Source organism: Parasteatoda tepidariorum, chromosome 9, assembly GCF_982258835.1.
Source record: "Parasteatoda tepidariorum strain Cologne lab strain chromosome 9, Ptep-v5.0, whole genome shotgun sequence".
NCBI classification, from domain to species: domain Eukaryota; kingdom Metazoa; phylum Arthropoda; class Arachnida; order Araneae; family Theridiidae; genus Parasteatoda; species Parasteatoda tepidariorum.
The window spans coordinates 79,334,818-79,358,715 of NC_141763.1; the positions used below are offsets into that span (position 1 = coordinate 79,334,818).

At 29.4% G+C, this 23,898-nt stretch overlaps 1 protein-coding gene across 2 annotated transcripts; it reads left to right on the plus strand.

The window, feature by feature from the left end:
• The first annotated feature begins 1,923 nt into the window (after positions 1-1,923).
• Positions 1,924-23,834, plus strand: LOC107450709 (uncharacterized). 2 transcript variants are annotated; one of them, XM_071186512.2, is made up of 5 exons: positions 1,924-2,191; positions 9,464-9,695; positions 9,792-9,935; positions 12,571-13,770; positions 23,276-23,834. In XM_071186512.2, the coding sequence occupies exons 1-5, from the start codon at positions 2,147-2,149 to the stop codon at positions 23,425-23,427; spliced, it is 1,773 nt and encodes a 590-aa protein (XP_071042613.1). In that variant the 5' UTR covers positions 1,924-2,146; the 3' UTR covers positions 23,428-23,834. The 2 variants fall into 2 exon arrangements, with proteins under 2 accessions (XP_071042613.1, XP_015922050.1); XM_016066564.4 differs by having other exon boundaries at positions 1,925-2,191; positions 9,490-9,695.
• The last annotated feature ends 64 nt before the right edge of the window (positions 23,835-23,898 follow it).

The window sequence follows — 23,898 nt, forward strand, 5'->3', positions numbered from 1 at the left end:
TTCATTGACAATCTTACGGTCACGGCCACAATTTTATTTAAATTGCACTTTGTGCCTGGCGCCTAACTTGTAACTGTTAACCGTGAGCTTTGCCACATTCGATCTAAGGATCTACGTCACATTCCTGATCTAACCTTTATTTGTTAAAGCGTTGATATATATGTGTGTGTGCGTGTGTGCGTGTGTGTGTGTGTGTGTGTGTGTGTGTGTGCGTGTGCGTGTGCGTGTGTGTGTGTGTGTGTGTGTGTGTGTGTGTGTGTGTGTGTGTGTGTGTGTGTGTGTGTGTGTGTGTGTGTGTGTGTGTGTGTGTGTGTGTGTGTGTGTGTGTGTGTGTGTGTGAATTCAATTTTTTCCCGTTTCTACGCTTTTAATAAAGTAGTTTATTTTGAAAATGGTTTTGTATTAATTTTATAGTCTAATGTCTGTAATCCATGGCTTTTTAATTTGTGAATTGTTATATAACGTACTTGTATTTGTTGTAATTATTTAAAGTTGTAATTAAACCAAATGAAAATAATTTTATACTGTAACCATTATCATGTTTTGGTTCATTTTGCATTTATTTACTTCAGTTTTACACAATCAATTCATAGTATTATAAATCCATTTTCACATAACAACCTAATAATTAACATAACAACCAGTAAACGGGTGAATCTTTGGAAACATAAAAATTCGAAAAAAAAATTTTCTTCAAATTTAAAGTCTTTAAAATTATCTAAATTTTTGTGTGTATTTATTTACTCACATTTATTAATATCTTACAGACATTAGTGCAGTTTATTGAAATTTTCTCAAGAAAAAAAAAATAGAAATTCACCAAATTTTGAAAGCAAGGAAAATGACGTATTAGCTTAGAAGTTTAAGAAACAGTGATTTTAAGCTAATAGTAAGTAACTCAACTTAAGCCTTTATGTCAGATTGACCATGAATTACTTAAATTAATTCTTTCATCCACTGTGGAAAGAATCAAAAATGTTTTTGTTGCTGATGCGTACGGAATAAAGTTGTGCATAATAATCAATCATTAAATAAATCATTAAATCACCTCTTTACAGTATACTGTTTATAAAATTTTCTGGTTACACGTCAATGTCCAGTGATTCATAAGCCAGGAAAATGAAAGCCAGGTTAATGACAAATTTGAAATTTTATAGCATATAGCTTTATTTTAATGAAACATTTTAGCCTAAGACGTTTACATTCCGCAGAATATAACAGAATTTTTTGAAATAACTCAGATAAATCTATGTAGTTCATGCTATTAATGATTTCAAGACAGGAAAATGACAACATAAAAACCTACTCACCTTGAAAAATTGTTTGAAATAGATTTTGAACCAGAAAGTTGGTTCTTAATTCATGCAAAACACATGTTCAAATAGGATGGTATTCTAATCAATCTATTAACATAAAATGTTGATGGCTGGCGCTATCTATTTTGGTTATAAATCACTAAATAAAAGTAGCCAGATTTTCGTGTGACAAACAATTTATTGACCGAAAAAAATATTTTCAACAAAGTTTTTGTAAATAGCAATACCCTCTGAGTACATTCTAGAAATGCTTACAACGGTTGAGATAAAAAAAAATTAGATATTGAAAAATTTTGGGGAAGTTTTGAAACTAGTTATTATCGGGAATATTGTTTGTGACATACCAGGAAAATGATATTTTGAAATTTATTTGAATTTTTTAAATATACAAAACAGTCAATGCTAATGCAAAGTCATTTTTAAAATGCTAACAACAATGCTATTTATCAAATTTTTTTTAAAAAAAGTTCTTTTAGTATTATAGTATTAGGTCTTGGAGCAAGAGACTGTAAATTGTCATATTTCGTGAGAATCACCCAAATAATAATCAAAATAAGGATTTATTATTCTATTTCCGGCTTTATTTATTGTGCAAGCAATGAGGCTGGCCTTCAGTTCCCTAAAAGATTCCCTAAGAAATGCAAGTGTATCGTCATAAAACTTTAATCTGTTATCTCTTGAAGGATTGAAGTCAACACTGGCATGGGAAATAAAATAATCAGATAGTCGCTTTTTCTTAAAAGTAGAGATGTATGTAGCCGACTTATGCGAAATATAACTCGAAGTGTGCTATTTTTATTAATTTATTTTTTATTCTTTAAAATGATTTTATGAATTTATTGGATAAAACCATACTTATTGTCTCGGAAAAACAGGTAACCTTGCAACATATTTTTTTTAATTTTGAATCAATAAATTTCGCACTCAAATCTTACTTATTTATGCTGCATTTATGAAGCTAACATAGTGTGTATTTAATTTAAAAATTTGAATAAAAAACGTTTGACTATTCTTAAATAAAAGTTTGTAAAGCTAAACGCAAATGTGAAACATGCCGATAATTGAAATTAAATTTTAGCCATAATAATAACAATATGCATTATCGTAATTCTTGCTTCAATATTCTATTTAAAAATAATCACAGATGCGGATTTTATGCAATATGTAAAAGAAATGTTCACCGTTAAATCATTTGAAATTGTAAAATATTAAATCATTGACTTTGATTTAAAGTAATGAAGTCAGAAAATAAATACGTAAATAAGAGTTAAAATAAGTGTTAGTGTATCGATATCACACAGCTATGCTATTGATTGCAGTGAGGAGTTGAAACTCTTTGTTATATGTACTTTAGTTCGAAAATGTTCAAATGGAAATGTGCGTTTCTTAATTAAAAGTAAGATCATCAGGGCAAAAAACACTTTTTTTAAAATTTTAATTAGTTTTTGTGGTTTATTTTTAACATTTGAAAAAATTATTAAGATTTTATTGCGTACCGTAAACCGGGGCGAGTCTACCCATTTTTTCAGTTTGTCAACTTTCAAGTGGTCAAACTTTTGTAAATATTAAAGAAAAAAGGCTTTTAATAGGTGTTTCGGAATCGCTATTTATCCCTCTTTAAAGCTGTGAAATCGATTTTAGAAAATATTAACAGTTACGCTGTTACTGCATATTTTTATAGAACTGCTGACAAATCTCTCGTGTGGGGCGAGTCTACCCATTCTACTAAAATGAATGTTAACATTGTAAATAATCAAATTTTACTATTAAATTGTTATTTTAGTTACTACCTAGGACATTTATGAAGTAAAATTCATAACTTTATTATATATTCCATTTTCTTATTCATAAAATAACACAAATTGAGTATTTGATCGATTATCACATTTTGATCACAGTTTTGTTTTTATAATCATTAACATTATAAAATAAAAAAAAATTCTGATTATTGCTGATAAAAATAAATTAAAATTAATATTGTTATTGTTTGGCTTTTATCCTTTGGATAGCTTTTTCCATCTCAGGTGGCATTTTTTTGTAACATTTAAATCCATTTGTTTTGCGAATATAATTCCGAACCATCTGTAACAATAAATAATAATTTATTTAACTTGCATTAAATAAAAAAAGTTAATTTCGTAATATAAAAATTGAAAAAATAGGTAAAATAAACATATTTTATATTTACATTTATATTTAACCTATAAATTTTCTTATTAATGATAAATTTATCAATGAAGAATTAAAATAATATACTTAAATTCATTTAAAATAACTTAATTTTAATATAAACAAAGTTCTAAATTATATTATTATGCTTTATTAAAACTAAATACGAATGGGTAGACTCGCCCCGCGAATTCTGGCTTTTTGTTTACAACAGCAAAACTTACATTCTTTTTGTTTTTTTTCATATAAAATTAATGTAATCTTAGTCTTAGATAAGTTTATCACTTAACCAAAGTGAAAATAGTAATAATAATAATATACTTACGGAGCACCAACTAAAAGTTTGCTGATTTTCAATACAAATCTCTCAAAAGACGTTTGAACAGGTCTGTTAAAAAGACACCAAATAAATAAAAACGGATCAAACTACTACAGCGCCATCTTAGTTAGAGTCTGAACTAAGTCCTCCGTCTTTTATTTGCAATTTAAAATAGTGAAAATTAAATAAAACTAAAATGGGTAGACTCGCGCCGGTTTACGGTACTACATCTGAGCACATGTTTTTTGCAAGTAACCAAATAAGATGACAAGAGAAATAATTTACTGAAGAAAAAATTTTTAGGTAAATTTTGAATCCAAGGAATTAAAATTTTAAAACACAGTAATTAACACTAAAATACGTTTCACACATTTATTCAGAAAACTTGTTAGTTCAGATTCTTTCTATTTCCAGCAACAGCTCTTGATGCCAGTTTAAATTTAAAAAAATTATAAGATACCTGGAGGTTTCTACTAGCAAACCTCCGAATTGCAAAACTCCTTTGAGATGTTATTTCGAAGACTATCAACTATGTTTTGTACTATTACCTTTAACGCAAGTGTACACATTACTGAGTTAGAGATCAATGTAGTTTAAAAAGAAAATTTTACATAATTCCCCTACTTGTATTTGCGACAAAACATGCATAAAAAATTTAAATTCTTCTTTTTCCTCTTAGTCTGTAGCTCAAAACATGCGTGCTATAATCATTAACACTCATAAAAAATTATAGTCCATTATTTTAAAAACAACAAGAGATATCGTGTTTAAGGTGATGAAAAATTGAGAAAATAAATCTGATTTTGAGATAAACATATTTAAAGACTTAAAATCAATAATCTATCCACTGTTATAGCCTTGCAAAAAAAAACTGCTATAACTTTGTAAATACTGGTAGTAAAAACAAAAGCGAAATAATTTTAGCTAACAGTATAAGAATTTTAAATATATAATAAACTCATTTTCGAAAATTTTGCCCAAAATCATGTTTTTGTACTAGTCGGAAATAAAAAAAAGAAAAGACAGAAAAAAAGCTGGGAATAAACCACTGAACTTCATTCTCATCCAATCTAAGAATTAGGCATTTTGCCAAAAACTTGAGGTCACGTAAACTGCCGATTCGAAAGGGAAGAATCTTCGGGAAAAGTTTTAAAACTTTCTTTATAAACATTATCCAGTTTTCTAGTTTATAATTCCAAAAAAAATCATTGATAAAAGTGAGCTAAATTCTATTCCTAACAGTCTACGTAAAATATATCATAAACTAAATTCGCATTGATATATTTTTAATATAAGAATGTCCCTTAAAAATTCTTTAAAAATGTTGAAAATCTTATATTTTCAAGCTGTGACGTTATGTCAGGAAAAAACGCAGGGGAAAAAATTTTCAGAAACGACGACGGCAGAAACTGATTCTAATTTACCGAAAAGTACGCAGTTTTATTATTGTTTTAATTGTACAGTTTATTTATTCGAAAGAGTAGAAAATATGTAAATTTTTACGTATTGGCTAATTACTCCATAACAATTACACCTGTCTAAATAAATTGAATCAAATATGTTTTATAGATTATGTATTATTAGATAGAAATGTATGAAAAATATGTGTATTATATACATATTTTTTATAGAACTTGGTTTCGTAATTTAGCCTAATTCATATGATCTGGTGCATTTCTTTTTGCACTTTTCAACTGGGAAGAAACTTTATCACAAACATTTATACTGAGCATATGCCATAATTTTTACCTAAATTGATACCAAATTAATGAAGATGTTTAAGGAGTCTTTTCGCTAATTTTAGAAAGAGGAGGGTCGGGATGAATGTAACATTTTTGTTCCTATTTTTAAATCACATTAACCGATGTGCATTTTAACTAAAAGCAACGGAAAAAAATCTTCAAAATGTTGTGTTTTTGAGCTCTTATATAACTCGAATCATGCCAAATAATTATGTTTAATATTAAATTAATTAGCTCAAAAAAATAAGGACTTTATTTTTAACATCTTACTGCTTCGATTTTTAAAATTTTCAAGTTGCTTGTTAATTTTAATGAAACTATATTAATACAAACTTATATTTCTCCATTTTGTTTGCTCATTTGCATTAATGGACATTACATTTTTAAGGAAGTTAAGAACCACGTGAATAAAGCGCAAATAAAGTACAAAAACGGACATACTATAGCTTCGGTTCTTTAAACAAGAACATTCCTCAGTGACTAAATGCCAAATGACATTAAAAAAAGCAAAGAGATAAACGTACAAAAGGGGTTTAATCAATCAAGAAAGAGAAACAAGTTTAAACAAGATAATAAAGAAACAGGTGTGAGGGGGTTTGGCGGGAACCCCAGGAGGCAAAAGATAAAATTTGTATAGATTTCCAAATATTGGTAAAAGGTGGGACTGAATTTATTCAAAAAGTACATTTTTAGAGCATTTTTTATTAAAAAAGCTGCTTTTAAATTAAATACACATTTCAAAATAATATTTATTAAATAAATATTAAAAGATAGGGTAAGTTGGGGGAAAGTGGGTACATGGAGGAAAGTGGGTAAAATTAAAAAACATCCATTTTCGTCTTTCAAGTTGAAATAATTTATTTACTATTTTTAGAGACATTTACTGGTATTATAGCAAGCATTTTTATTTCAATTTTAAAAAGTGATAAAAAATTTAATCTTTAAAAACTATCTGTTAATGAATAACTTATAAAGTATGTCAGTTTAAGCTGTTGATGAACTTTTTTCTAATATCATTAAAAACTGTCAAAAACTTACAACTAAGTTCCGTTTAAACTGGTAGAGGGACATCTAAAGAACAACTCAACATGAAAATTTAAGAATTAATTTCAAAATTGTATTTATTATGAATTGTTTTCTTAAGTGGGGTAAAGTGGGTACATGATAAGGCTTAGCTAAATGTTGTGTGATAGGATATTTTTTGCCTCTGTGTTAGCTCTTGTAAATATCTAATACTCTATATTGTATGATGAAATAGTTAAAAAAATAATTTACTTGTTTGTTTATAACACTGAAAATTATTTTAACGATAAAAAAATTTCTTTTAAATTTCATTTTACAAAGAAAGGAATGATAGAAGGAATGACAATTTAACAACATATGATACAATTAAAAAGGAATTAAGAAAATAGCACAATGATACAATTTAATGAGCATATTTAAATATGTAGTTTTCAAGCAAGTTTCTACCTTTCTGAGCCAGTTTCTTCAGGGAAAATAAAACTATTTCTATAAAGTAACTACATTCAATATAAATATATTTCTGGTATAAAAAGTAAAAAACAAATTTCAAATTTCCAATATAGATATTTATTTTTACACTCTCATTTGTATTTCAAAAAAGGCAAAAACTACTGCACTTTTCTTTATTTTTGATGATAATGTGAAAAGGGCAGCAAAATATTTAGCATTCGAAGCGAAACCTAATTTTGATAGACGCGGAATTTAATTTAATAACACGAAATAATAATTTAATAATACGAAAAAAATATGTTTACGCATTTGTTTTTTAAATATAATCATGACTCATTTATTTAAGAGCATTTTTATTTCTAAAACAATATTTGTTTTTTAGTGAAATATATAATAATTTTAGAACTAAACACACTTTACCCCGGAGTAAAGTGGATTTATCAAAACTTTGAATGCATTACTGTAAGAAGGTCCCTCAAAATGAATAAGTTATGCCTCAAATTTAATCTATATTAATTCAATTTACATAAAATGCATTAAAATTTTTTTTAATTATTTTACATAAAATGCATTAAAATGCATTAATTTTCAGTAAAATAAATTTAACGGCTTAATTTTATAGCCTTCTTTAAAAAAAATTGATTTTATACCCACTTTACCCCAACTGACCTTATATTTTCGTTGTTTTGATTTTTTAAATAAGTATATTTAATACTTCTTGCTTCTATCCTAACGTTATAAGATAGCATGTTTTTAAAATTATATGTGTTCACAGAATTATATGTGTTAAAATTACATGTGTTGCAGAATTATCTTTGTTAAAATTTCATTTTATATATAAAACGAACACCTTAATAATTTTTTATTTGAGAATTTAATTCTCAAGCGGTAAAATTCAATCATAACGGTTCGAGAAAATGACCTTAAATATGCTAAAATATTAAAGAATTTTTATAAAAATTTATAAAAATTTTTTACGTTTCAAAATCAGAAACAAAATAATTTCTTTTTCTGAATAAATATCAACCAAATCATAGAATAAATGGATTCTTTACTCTCAAAATAGAAGAGAAGTAGCCGAAATCTGGAAAATATGGTCTCATTAGTTTCAGCAGAAGAGCAATTTTCAATTTGGATCCGTTAATATGGCCTTCCCTCCGCCAGACATCTTATAAGCATTTAAGCGAATCTAAACATTTCTGGGTGCAATTATAAAGCTTATTCACTCAAAGATAATTCCATGCCAAAAAAATAAAATAGAAACATTGATTGTTTTTTATTAATTATTTTAATGGGGGGAAAATATTGAATTTTAAGGTATACTTATTTTTATACATATTTAATCAACGTAATTTTCTCTGAATAAATCCAAAATTTTCAGGAAATAGGTCGACTCGTTTCAAGAAATAAAAATTTTAAAAAATAATTATACCTTAAAATATGGAGAAACACACACACACACAAAAACTTGAAAAAATTGCATTAAAGTTTTCTTTTGTCTCTTTCCAGCTTAAACTATTACCATGTTTTCCAATTGGAAGCCATTATCTATAGTTTGAGGGTTAAAGATCTAACTCTATCGAAGAAAGGGTTCGTTTATTCAAACTAACTACATTTTTGTGTCCAATTTCATAACATAAAATATTGTTTGCACAAATTAATTTGCATATTTATGCTTAGACCAGTGATTCTCAACCTTTTTTTTGTTGCCGCACACTTTCAATGATTTCGAAATTTGACGGCACACAATGAAAAAAATTAGATTAAAAGTTGTTTAATTACCCATCTTACACTGTGTTACATAGTTTGTGATAATAATTTTGAATGTGAAATAAAATAATATGTACTACAAAAGCACATTTATTAAGGGATTAATTATTTCTTTCGACCAATTTTTTATTAGTTAGTAACAGTTATTTATTTTTTTGCTAGTTATTAATTGTTAGCTTGTTTTCTATAATTATTAACTGTTATTTTTTTGTGATTTCTTGTTAACTAGTTCTTTTGCTAATTATTAATTGTTAGCTAAATTTTTGTTAGTTATCCTTTGTTAATTTGTTTTTTATATATTTGTTTTTTAGTTATCCTTTGTAAATCGCATGGCGTACTTTAATGATTAGCTCTTACAACATTTTTTAAAATTGTGTGTCATATACAATTTAAACACTTATAAATTATAATATATATAAATATATATATATATATATATATATATATATATATATATATATATATATATATATATATATATATATATATATATATATTATAATTTTTATTGTATCATTTCTAATATTTGGCGGTACATTTTAAAAATTTGGCGGCACAGTGGTTGAGAATCACTGGCTTAGATCCTCGGACCGTAAAGGTTGAATCCTAGTACGAGCTAACCTGAATCATTTGATGATAATTTATCATGGAGTTCTCCTTTTTTTATTTCGCAGTCTGTTCTTCTTTTTTATATTTCAAGAACTGGCTTCGTCATGAAAAATAAGGCTTTCAACACTTGGAAGAGTTGGCTAATTGCTGTGGTATGCTGCATTGTTTACTGCTTGCTAGTACTTGTGTATAGACTGTCATCACTGTTTTATGCTGAACTAATTGAAATATACAACGTAGATAGAAAAACAGCTTCTATACCCTTTGTAGTTATGGGATTTGTCAGATGCTTTTCAGGTAACGAGTCTAAACCTAATTTTTTTGCTGAAATAAAAACATGATTAATTTATTTTTTCAAAAAAAGAAATTATATACTTTTTTCCTTATCTTTAGGCTTCATCTTTGGAGTTCTGGGTGAAAGATTTGGATTACAACGAATGGTTTACCTGGGTTGCTATCTATCCGTGTTAGGAGTCGGAGCTAGTTATTTTGCCCATAACATAATAACTTTATCTGTAACTCTAGGATTGATTTATGGTAATTACACTAAAGTAATTATATTTAATTAGAGATTTTCACATTGTTCCAGTTTTAATTCTGGAACAAAACGATGTTCCAAAATAACATTGTAATTCTTAAAATTTTTCATCAACCGATATTACAGAGATTACTGATTAAATTTCAAAAATTGCAAAATTTAAAATGATGGATCCAAATGTAAAACTTCTGTTCTATAGTTTTTAATTATGAGATGGCACAACATATCAAAATATCAAATCCATGATAAATGTCCCCTAATCAGTTATTCATTGATATTTTTAGGTGATTTTACTAATTAATTGGAAAATATTAGTGTTATTGAAAATGTTGAATATAAATTGATGAGTTTTCCTTTATTTTTGAAAAAAATCAATATTTAAGAATATCAAAAACAATAGTAAAAATCCAGAAATTAATCACTGCTAGATAAATTTAGATGTCTGAGGTACTTTTCTACCAAATAAATTTCAGAGTTTGTGAAATTCAAAATAATGAATTCAAAGTGGTTACTGCAGTTTCAAATCTTAACAAGTATAGTATTCCATGACGCAAGAATAATATTAAAAAATCTCATTATTAGATTCAATGATTACTAAATACCTTTGAATTCTTGAAGTAGCTTTAATTATTAAAACTTGGATAATTCTTAATGATGGTCTCAAAACTAATTCATTCTGAATCAAATTTAAATAAGCCATCTTAATGTTCTAAAAATTTTAGAATAACAAAGCAATGATGAAAATTTATTAATCAATCATTACTAAATACCTTCAGTTACTTGGTGTATCTTATTTCATAAAGAATACTTATAAGGAATATTACATAAAGAGTACTTATAACATAAAGAGTTCTTACTATTAAAGAGTATCGTCTAAAAATTTAACTACCTTATGATATTGCAACTATTATTAGTTATAATAAAAACTGTTTTTATGGTATTACTAATTACAAGTCACACTTTGTCAAATTTAAGGTATATAAATAAGTAATTATAAATACTCAGATATACGAAGACAATTAGATAATGTATTTTATTCGAGGGAATAAGGAAAAAATTAAGCGTGAATGACTTCTCATTCGAGCTTGGAACAGCCTGGTAAGATTAATATTTATTAATACCCAATTTAACAGAGTATTGTGGAGAAAAAAGGGACACTAGGTCTGGCTGATGTCACCACATGAGAGCTTGAAATCGCTTAATAAAATTAATCATCACTCACACCCCGTTTAATAAAGTGTCGCAGCAAAAAGGACCAACAACACCAGCACATGACCCTACACCAACGTCTCGTATGGGGCCGCTATCTGTTAAAGATAATCGCGGCCAGAAAACAGATAGCTTCATGGCAAAGATGGCCTTTCACAGAACTCCCAACCCCAACAACTCCAGGGTGAAGTCCGTGGCTGATTAGCAACCCAAATCCCCTCTAACAGACCATAGCTATATCAGAATAGGCAAAAACGTCCATGCATATGAAAACATTTTATAGAAATACAGCTTGTAATAAAATGTAATTCGTAATATGAAGATTTCTAACTGATACACCTGCTCGCTCTGGACGTTGATAGCTGATTAAAAGTAGGTCTATGGACAGACTTGCTTTTGCAAAATAAAAGACCCACACAAGCTATTAAGTGAATCATTTTTAGAATAGTTGGTCAAAATGATTACCTTTTTCTTTAATAATGGTGAATGAAGTATATTCTTATATGATGATGATATGAATATGGTGAATGAAGAATGTTGTTTTTTTTTAAATAATTCTAATAATTCCAATTATAGTTAAATAAATGTCACTATTTTACTTGAGATCATAAAACCAGGAAGGAAATTTAACCGAAGTCTACCGACACATTTACATTCAAAATATTCATTGCGGACATAATATGATATTCATAACGAAAAACAGACTCTCCTACACACTGTGAATATATACAGAAAACCCACCTTTATCTTAGTTTGTTTTATGTTCTAAAATCATGATAAAATCGAAGGGTGCCTCAAAGTTCACCCAAGATGTGAATTTTTTGCCAATACGATGTTGCCAATAAAGTAAAACGGCAACGAAAGAGCCGACAGTTCAAAATTATCAAAATAGGACAGACAGAACAACGAGTTATCGTTTTTGAGCTGTATTAAGTAAATCCCTGATTATGTAAGCTCTCGTTTGCTGAACAACATCAGCAATACAGATTAAGAGATAATACAGTTTAACCAATTTTATACGCAACAGTAAACTTTATATTTCATGAATCAATTAAAAAGTCAATATTTTCAATTTAAAATCTAAGATTCCATTCAAAATTATTTCTCACATGAGTTCGAGAAACCTGTATACTGACAATCATGAGCAATTTTTAATGGAAAAACAGTTTACCATTGATTTTTTATTCTATTTTGATCAGAAATGTAAGCAAAGATACATTCACTTCCTTAAAGATTATTGCCCTTTATAAGCATAGCGAGCAAGATGCGAAGACTCTTAATTTAAAAAGAACTATCAAATTAATTTTATATAAATCTTCTTTATATCTTATTAAAAGATATTCCGTTTCCTATCTTATTACTAAAGAAATATTGTTTTTTATATCTATCAAATCTCATGTAATATTTCCTTTAATTATGTTTTAGGTTTTGGATTTACTGCAACAGCATTATTACCCAATATCATTAGAGAACATTTTGACGCAACTGCTACAACTCTATCAAATGGATTAATTGGTATTGGACCATGCCTCACCGCAATAGTATTTCCCGGTCTTGTAATTTATTTTATAGAAGATTATGGTGTGCCTGGCTCATTTTTACTTTCATCTGGTGTGATATTAAACGCAATTCCTTTTATCATGATACTTAAACCGAGAAATAAGTTAACAAAATTTCGTAAAACAACCATGGACATTGAAAAAAGTGAATCACATAATAGCCAAGACAAAACTGTGAGTGGTTTTGAAGACTTGGATACATCATTCAATAATGAAGAAACCATCACAAATTTAAACGCAAGCAAACAAAATGAAGATAAAAGGCAATTGAATCTATGTGAGAAAAAAATTGACCTTATTACTGTAACTACAACTTTCAATAGAAAAAAAATTCCAAAATGTTCCTTGCATAATAAAGAAGGCTGTCATTGCATTAATATATCGTCTAAAGAAACTAAAAATATGCCTCAAAATATTTACCACCAGAAGGTCTTTGAAGAGTTTTCTAATCCATCAGCAAGTAATGTAGATAAGCAACCAAAAAACGTAACAACAAATATCACAAATTCTAAACATACTAATTCCCAAGAACTAAAAATCGCTTGCCAACAAGATGATTCAATGGATAAAAGAAATAAAGAAGAGAAAAAGGGTTTTTTCTATACTTTTAATGTGTTTAAAGATTTAACATTTATAGCTCTAATACTCGTTCAGGGTTTATTAGCCTATACTTTTAATATATGGTTGACTACCATGATTGACTATTCCAGAGATAAAGGAATTGATAGGAGTTATGAAATATATATTTTGGCACTAAACCCTATAACGGATATTGCAGGCCGTTTAGGTTTAGCTTGGGTGACAGATAAAGGTTTCCTTACTGTCCCTAATTATTGTGCACTCTTGTACATTTTGTTGGGTCTTTCAAGCATTTGCATCGCCCTAGCAAGAGATTTTGCAATAATGACTTTAGGACTTCTGGTCATGACTTTCGCAATAGGAGCGTTCATGGGAATTTATCCAGCCATGAGTTATGAATTTATTGAAAAGGATAAACAGGCAGTCTCTATTGCTTCAATTGGTCTAGCGTATGCCCCTCTTGGTTTTACCGTTTCTCCTCTAATTGGTAAGAATAACAAAATTCATGTTCAATTGTGTAAGATTTTAATTTCCACATATTTATGTAGAAGTCGTCGGCTAATTGCAAACTTCAGACGTCATTGGTTAGGCTTATTGCAGGGAGACTTGTAAGAACTTTGCAAAGTGGGGGATTTTTTCATTTAGCCAATGACATGTATAAGAAGAACTTGTAACAATGTTGATAAGCCATGCATTTTTAAATGTGATATTCTTGTATTAAAGTGTTATTTAAAATTGTTTCCAGATGGGCACTTTAAAGGCTCATAGAATTTACCCTTGGTAACAGCAGAATACAAGGACACATCTTATTATGTTTTCGTGATATTTTATATCATATTGTCCGGCATGCCCAGGGTATTTTATTTTATAAACGTTACCATGAACAGCAGACCCAATTTTGGGTATATCACTACCAATCCTCAACCCCGTAGCCTTGTAATTTTGAACCCTATCCAGAAGACAAGGGAACTCCTGGAGAAAGGATTGGGAGAAACTTGCCTTCGTGCAGGACTTTTTGATGAAGATCACCCCGCATTTGCGTTTCATAGAGATAAAACCACGAAAACCTCCCATAGTTAGTCTGAAAACAAGGGGACTCTATCTCATGATCAGTCAGTTTACCACTAAGGATATTATTACGTTAGCACTATGGTCGGAATGATCGGGGTGCGAAATTCGTATCGAAGATTCGAACCCGGTTCACCTTACTGGAAGGCGAGTACTCTATTCCCTGAACCACCACGGCTTATGCCCATTTTATAAAAGAATTCCGACCGGGCTTATAGCTTACCCTTACAATACCCAGTAGGGCATGTAAGTATTTAATAAGAAATGCAAATTAAACGCAACCTAGAATTTTGACGAAAATCCCTTCGTTTTAAGCATATTTACTGAAGCTTCAATGCAATTGTTTTCATAAACGTCTGTCAGTGTTGTTTATTTGTATACCAATGACAATATATATTTAATTTATTAAGTAAAATTATTGAATAGAGCGTATTTTATTGCACCCTACACAGATGTTACAAAATAAAAATAACTTACTAAAGTTTAATATATATCTACATGTACTTCTAAATTTTTGTGGACGAATGGAAATTAGTATGTACATAAAAAAATATTCTTACCTATACAAATAAGAGAAACATTCAAAATTACCGATAAAAATGAAATTAATTTTAATCGAATGAAAATCCAATATTCCTTAAAAGTATCGATATACTAAGTTGCAAAATCGGACCTTTACTCCATCAGGAAAAAAATTGACTTAGAGTCTTGGAGGGTCCCTCCATCCCATGATTGGTATTGGCGGAGATGACTTGAGGGCTCCATTGGCCTTTCCTGCTATAGAGCCGACCAGACGGCGCTGTCGAGATTTGCCAGCGGCCACCTGAGGAGTGACTTCTTTTGCAATGTAAACAGGGTTTTCCCGGTTTGTGCAAAGTGCGGAGTGGAAAGTACGTCCCGGGAGCACATTCTGGCTTGTCTTCACATTTCTAAGGAGACTTTCGCGACGGACCCTTTGCTTGCCCTGGACTTTTTGAGAGTGTATGGATTCATGGATAATGTCTAGCTGCCGCTAGACAGTGAGGGGATTAGTCACACACACACACACAAAATCGGACACATAATGATCGTGCTTTCTAAGTAAAAACATGCTTTTTTTTGTCAGATTTATATTCTTGACCTTAGTTATTAATCTATTGATTTCTTGATTCTTATACTAAATATAATGGTTTAAACAAGAGAACTGATAGAAATTTGGACCCTTTAATGCTTATTTTATTGCTTCTATATTTCCTATATCTATAGAATTATTTAAGTGAATCTAAAACTTTCTGCTCACAGTTATTAATCTTGCTTATTCCAACATACAATCATGCAAAAAAAAAAAAATTTCAATAATATTTTATTATTCCTACTATCATATTAAATTATAGTTGAAAATTTTTATGATTGTAAGCTATGCAAATTTCTATATCATTTTTAAACTATGTAATTTTCAATACGAAAATAGAAGATTTATGTAAAATTGACGAAATTGTTTCGGGGTAATAAACTTTAAAAAATATCGTACATTTAATTTCTCAGGAACTTTTTAAGGATTTCGTTCAAGATGTGCATTTTGTCACTTAAAATTACATATACGAAAATGATGTTTAAATTTGTATAGCATAGAATTCAAAATTTTAGTCTGCGATTTATATAAATGTATCAAAATGTTTATGTGCATGTATGTACCGTATACAAATCCACAATTCTTAACCGATCCCAACAAATTTGATGCGCATACGTTCCAAGACGCGTCGGAATTGTCGACTTTAAAACTCTCCCCGATAACCGGTTTACGCCCAACGTCCCAAAGAAAAGGATTTTTCATAGGATTAGATAAAGATTTTATAATATAAGCGAATCGCTAGCTTGCCGCTCAAGTAAATCAAAATTTAGTTTCATCTCAGGTATTTATGAATTATTTATCATAGGTTTTCTATGTTAGGCTTATTACAAGTAAAATGAACGTTAAATATTTCACGAAGTTTCATGATAATGTCAAAGAATCCTTATTTTAAAAGCCATGTGAGACTGTTGAGGCTAGTATGCCGACAATATCAACTTTCATCTATTAAAAGGTACCCAAAGATTGTAAATTGTTGTTTAATATTAGTAGTGGTAGTTACGCCACTCTATTCCCCACCAGAATTTTATCATGGATAGAATTCGAGGATTCCACTAGTTGCCTTATTTGTAAAAGACCGGGAGAGTTGTATTAAGTTCCCCGGATTTTGAACGCAAGAAGTGAGAGCTGTATTAAGTTCACATTGTGTGTGTGGTCGCTCCTGTGTTGCTACAAACAGGAGTGTGGGCAGGATCCCGTCGTGAGTAGATGAGACTGAGAAGCAACAGCGCGAGGAGGAGGATGACGCACGACACAAACAGCAAGTCAACTTCACTATGTGTACCATCCATCAAAGTAGACGTGTCCTAGTCGAAATGGGCGTAACATACGACGTAGGCGATTTTATAACACGTTCGGGTCACCAATGTGGTTCAAAATCTTGTGATTTATGCTGACGATGTTAACCTTTATCTATCAAAAGGTACCTCAAGATTGAATCGAGTTAGCATGTCTTATATAATAGTGAATGTTTACTGTTCGTAGTGGTAGTTGCTCATATTGATATTCACGCTTTTGAAATGCTTTTATAAACCTAAATAATGTCTATATAACATCTAAAAACCAAAATACTTTCTTAGAACATTTCATCAACATTTGTTTTCAAGACACGCTTGTCAACAAAATGTGACCACTCTTGTCAGTGGCTCACCACTAGTTCTTAGTCCAATTTTTTATAAAGAACTAATCTCGCTTTAAAAAAAAATTTACTTCACCAACTCATTTTTAAATTTATTAAACTTATTTGGTCCAAGCACTTTAGTAAAGTTGTCAGCTATTTTCTTATCTGTTAGAAAATATTTTATATTTACCAAACCTTCGTTGTCCTTTTCTTTTATGAAATGAAATCTCACAACAATATGCTTAATCACAACAACTTTTTTTACCAAACTTATTGCACTTTGGTTATCTATATTTAGAGTAGCAGAAATCTTTTTTTCCAGTCATTTATTCTATTAAATTCTTAAAATAGACTAGTTCTAGAACATTCTGCAGAGGCAAAATTATTCTGCTTCTGCACTTGATATTGCAACTATAGATTGTTTTTTTTTGCATCAACTTCTTGGACCACTAAAGAAAAATATTAAATATTATATGATACTTAAACAAATTTCAGGATCTTCCACATAGTCGGAACACAACAGGCAACTAGTTCTTCCTCGCAACTATCTTTTAAATAAACAATTCCATCTTTTACACATCCTTTCAGACATCTTAAAATTTTAAAATCCTATTAGCATTTGAGATATTTTCTTTTAAGGTATTCTTAACATGTCTGCTACTGTTATCTACCACAAAAGTTATATCTCGTTTTGTTCTAGATGAAAGATATAAAAGAGCTCTATTTTTCTCTATGGCAAACTCATTCTTTCAAGATCTTACGATTTATTACTTTGTATTATCATAGGAGTATTGATTGCCTTTGCGTTTTGCATTGTGAATTTTTCTATTATTTGATTTGCAGTAGGTTCTTGATGAATTTTTATCTCAGTTCCACTACTTTTAAAATTTATTCCTAAAAATAAATTTGGTTCTTCTCACGATGTTATTTTAAATTCTTTTCATAAGTTTTCAATCAAACCAACAAATTTTGCTTTGTTAGAACTTGTTGAAAGGATACCATCAACGTTTATAGCAAGTAATATGGTTTTATCCTAATTTCTCTTTCGATTTTATCTCATTTAAACCTTTATTATTTAGAAATTATTTTTACCATTTATTCCAATTGAGAAGAGCCTGCTTTAAACCATACCATGATTTTTGTGGTTTGCATACTTTACTTTAATCTTCATAATCTTCTGTTATCTTCTTGTAGATTTATTCATCCAATTTTTTACAGAGAAAAGCAGTTTTTATGCCGAATTTCATCATATTATACCCTTTCTTTATCGTTAGACGAAACATAATTCCTAAAAGTTTTACAGCTTGCAACAGAACTAAATTTTTCTAGAAAATTTTCACCATATTTTGTTCACAACCTCTTCCTACTAAACGAGCTTTGAATTTTCTATTTTCCTCAATTCTTTAAAACCCACTTAATTCTTAAATTTTTTTTATTTTTTCTTCTTTCTTTTCAACATCTGCCCAAGTTCTATTTTTCTTCAAAGAATCTTTTTCGTCTGCAATAGCTTTTTTCTAATCTTCGCTGCCAGGTTCATTTATAGCTTCTTGATATGTTAAAAAAAAACATAATATTTTAAATATGCTGGTTGTCTTCTTTCTCTTTTTCCTCCTAATTCTTCAGAATTAAATTTTTCCCTCAAAGCTTCTAGAGTTTCAACACATTCTTCCTCAATTTCGTCAGCAAATATTTTTGCAACTTCTGTATTATCATCAGATTGAATAATTTCTTTCATTTTTGAATTGCTTATATGTTTATATTTGCTTAATAATGCATCTCTTGAATTTCTTATTTTTTTGCTTTCTTTATCCCATAGTTTATAACCATTTGGTGCATAACCAACAAATATAAGTTTGTTACTTCGGCTTTCTAGTTTCTTTAACTTACTAAGATTCTTTGCAAAGACTTAACTACCAAATATTTTCAGTCTTGATAAATTAGGTTTTTTCTGAAACTAAATTTCAGCTTGAGCTATTATTAATGCATTTGATGGACTTGTGTTTAACAAATATACTACAATCAATAGACCTTCACCCTGCATTTCATCTTTGAGTTTGAAGTCAAGTAATAAGCCTCTTGTGTTATCTGGAATACTACGATTAACGCGTACAGCCTCAGCATTTAATTGAAGGGAATATGGAATGATGTAATCAAGAACAATTTTCCTTGATTTGTCCAGCGTTTAAATTCGTATAAAATATATTTATCTCCATTATCACCGATCAATTTTGAAACACTGAACAACCATTTCGCAATCACTTCCTAAACATACAATTCCTTGAATTTCCTGCTACCTCGAATTTATTTTTAATTGGATAAACCATCACAAAATGTGTGAATTCGTCTAAAAAATGTTATGAAATATTTCTTTATTTTCCATGCGTTATTTTCTATTGTTCCACAAACATCCGAGTGTTAACTCTAATGGCCTAGTTGCTTTAGAACGCTCACTTGAAAATAGACGGTAAGCTTGTTTTGCATTTAAACATACTTCACAACGATGAGAAATATATTTTAATTTCATCAAATTTATCCCGTTTGAATTACTAACTTATTTCTTCATACTATCAGTGCTTAATTGCGCAAGATTTTTATGCCATCAGTTTGCATTATTTTCCTCACTGGTGACTGGTTAATTTAGTTTAACTTCATGCAGCCGGACTTATTCTTTTTACCTTCCAATAACATTTACTTCCTTAGATCTTATCGCTTTATATTTAACAAATTTTACTACACCATCATTTTCTTTTATGAGAACAAATTTTTACTCAAATCCGGAAGGTACAACATATTTTTCAATATGCATCTTTCAGATTCAATAGTTCCTTTGCATTCAGCTTTCTTAACTTCAGATGATTTTTCCTCCAAAGTAATTTCTGCTGAAATAGTGGGAGGGGTTTTTTAAAGCACTTTAAATGTTTATCTTATGAAAAGAAGATTCCAAATCAACTACCCAAACATCCGAAAAATCAGAGCATTTATTTAAAGTTAAAAACGTTGCAGCTTCATTTTGCTCTTGTTGGTTTTACAAAAATAACAATCTTTATCAAAGTGATTGTGCTTGTATTACAGTTATATGATGAACTTTTGCGGTTTTTTGCTAAATGTGACGAGCTATTGCACTTGAAACATTTTCTTTCCTTAAATGAGTTTGAAACTTAAATTTGCATAATTTAAATAAATTATCAGTACTTTTACATTTAAAGCATCTTCTAACTTGTTTTAGAAGCAAACGATTCGTTATTTTCCGCAACTTTTATATTTTATTCTTCTCTAAATTACCTTGCTACTAAAATCGTTAAAGATTTTTTCCTTTCTCTCAGTAGATTTCCATGCTCTTCAAAAATGATTATATTATTCTGGAAGAATAAATAAAAATTTAGGTACAACAATTTCCTCGTCGATTTGATTATCCAACGCTTTTAAAGCGAAGCGATGTGTTCGAATTTGCTTATATTAGTGGCAATAACCAAGTCTTTGTTCGATCAATACGTGAAAAATTTTTGCGAATAAAGACACTTTTGTTATTCCGAGTTTGATTCAAAAACACCACATAATTTTGAAAACATATTAAAAACAGCATTATATGTTTAAGTATGTATCATTAACTCTTTTATCAATTGCACTTACTATAATTTATAGTGCTTTGACATTATTTTTGTTCCACATAGTTTTGGCATTCGATGTTTCTGCACCATTTTTATTATCAGTTACGATACCGCACAAAGCATTTCCTTTTAGGTAAATTGTTATTTCAGATTTCCATATTGCAAAAGTTGATCTTAAACTTTTCAATAATAATTATAGCACCACTTACCAATTTCATATTTTTTCTTTTATTTATTATTCTTCAGCTTTATGGAGCTATTGAACTGCCTCTACGTTCTGAGGCTTATGGCATGTTTGGAGCAATGGCTCGACGAAAAAATTACACATTCGTTGAGACAAACAAAACAGTTAATGTGACACAAAATATTTTCATAAACATACGCAGAGTTGTTGTCGTCCACAATTAAGGCAGAGCGGGTGCGATTGTTCTTGTTTTCCATGTGATGCCATGTATGTCCCCGAATTCAACTTCTACCACACCCATACGTCACATACGTTTATAGGGAGGACTCATTCATGCATCCATTCATTTGTCCACAGATCGTAATTTTGACCTCAACCAGAGAATGATCAATCTCCAATTTAGTACCCCCAGAGGTATTGATTTGTTATGGGAATATGGAGGATTTTTTGACAGGACAGATTTAAAGTGCACCAGTCACCATTTACTACACGGGGAATCTCCGGCCGGCTGGATTCGAACTCCCGTTTTCAAAAACGTGGTTCCAGCTCCCTTCAAACCAGGCTATCCCAGCCAACATACGCAGAGTAGATCATAGGTTTTACTTTTTGAGGTTGCTACTTTCTTTACTTTAAAACATTTCCACGACATTTATTTTTAATACACGTATTTCAACAAAACGTTGCCACTCCAATATGTTCTTGGGGATTAATAAAAAAGCTAATAATTATTTTTATAACACCGTGAACGAGTAGTGTGTTAATATTAGGGTGCTTATCCGTTTCGGAGAGTTTGTACATAATAGGCACCGAATTTAGTATTATAGATTCTTATTACCACAACACCTGTAAAGGTACAAATAATAGTAGGTGATTTTTACGGCCTTTGAAAATGTTTATTACGTAACATTAGTTCGCAAAAAATTATTGCAGAAATATTTGTGCCATTACTAATAATTTTTGTTAATTACAGTTAATTGATTTTGGTACTAGATACAAATTGAAATATAAATAATTGCGTTAAAAAGCGAAATTAATGGATAAGAGGTACTAATTCGTACTTGAGAACTGTAGTATAAAAATCTCATTACTGTTATTAAGGCCGATGATTCTTGATTAGTTTATTAATAGGTACCCCTTTTATTACATCAATTGGTGTTTTTTAATATATACTAATGCTAGTAACAAGATACAGAAATTAGACTAAAATGGTCATTTAAAAAAAATCTGTGGCTTTATGAACAAAACCAATTTTCTTTTGCAATCCCCACCTAGGCAAGATCAGGTATTCGTATAAATACAACAAAACAAAAAGGTCCCCAGAGTTATTTGCTTTTTTCGAAACAGTTCGAAGAGCAGGTATTCAGCCAGTTAATAAATAAATAATTAGAAATAAGCATTATTTAATACATAAAATCTTTGAAAAAAAGTGTTTTATAGTTGTGTGCAAAAAGCAATTGATTTTCCTAAATCGTTACAGAAATTGTACGAAATACATGAGAAATGAAATTAATATGAACGGTGTCGACCACTTTTCTGACTAAAATTGGGGCGGTTATTTTCCAGATTGTGGCTCCCTCCCCGTCTGTTTTAATAGTCAAAAATCCTAAAATGACAAAAAAAAGGCATGTTTATCAGAAATAATCACTTTTTGTGTCTGACTTTATAACTTAATTAACAAGCATATTTGAGGTCAATCTTTAATTTCATCGACTAGGTCAACCTTCATCTATCAAGAGCGACCTCTTGATGGATTCAAGTTAACACGTCTTATTTATATACTAGTTATTTGGTATTTAATATTTATAGTGGTATAGTTTAGCCACATTACTCCCCTTCCAGAATTTTATGTGTGGTAGAATTCGATGAATGAACTATTGTGATATATTACTAGTTGATTCATGCTGTTTTACTTTATTTATATCAATTTGCTCATATTGTTTCTTCATTATTTGGTTTATAGTATTTCGCTTATTTTTTTTATTCATTTTATTTTTTTTTCTTAATTATTTGTTTATTGACCGGGAGACTTAATTTACTTCACTTCATCCGATTTTTTTTAGCAGTATATTTTTAAGCAAATCAACTGTTTAATGTGAATAATCCATCATTGTTGGCATATCACTTCCGCAGGCCACCATTGAAGGGAATTTAATTTTATCGACTATGTCAACTTTCATCAATATAGAGGTACCTTAAGATGGATTCAGGTTAACATGTTTCATATACTAGTGATTTGGTATTTAATATTTATAGTGGTAGTTACGCTACAAATTTTTTACTTCATTAAAATTGGAACTTACGTAGTATGTTAAAATCCAATCATCAGAAGAATTATTGTACGCATTAAAAAAATATTTGTTTCTGCCAATCATATTAAAATTTTTAATCTTCACTTCTTTACAGGATATTTCAGAGGACACCTCGGGTCATATGATGGACTCTATTATTTACTTGCAGCTATGAACTTTGCCTGTAGCTTAATTGTTTTAATGCTGCCTAAGCTGGCCAACAGAAGAGAAAGGATGAAAGCTGCAGCAGTTGAAATAGTTAATTGACATAATTAATAAGATTTGGGCAATATTAGCTCATTTTTAAACTTAAGTAGTTTTTTCAGTTTTTTAATTGTTACTAGTCGACAGTGATGGGCTTTATTCGTGGAAATTTTAGTCCTGACTAATTAATCCTAAAATTTAGCCATTATTCATTAATCATTATGCGAATTTATATAAATTTTAAATAATGATTGATGACAAAATTTATTAGTCTTGACTATTTCTTATGAATAATTTTTTAAGTAACGAAGCAAATATTATGTTATTTTCAATAAATGTCATTTCATTTCGCTAATTCCTGCAATAGATTACAGATGTTATTAATTGCAGTTATAAATTAGTTATTTATCAAATTTGTAATCATGATTACAAGCAATTACGAAACAAATAATGTTAATTTTTCCTCAAAATATGTTTTGATTACTTATAAACACAGCCAAAAGAGAATCAAGATTATAAGAAATTATAACCTGT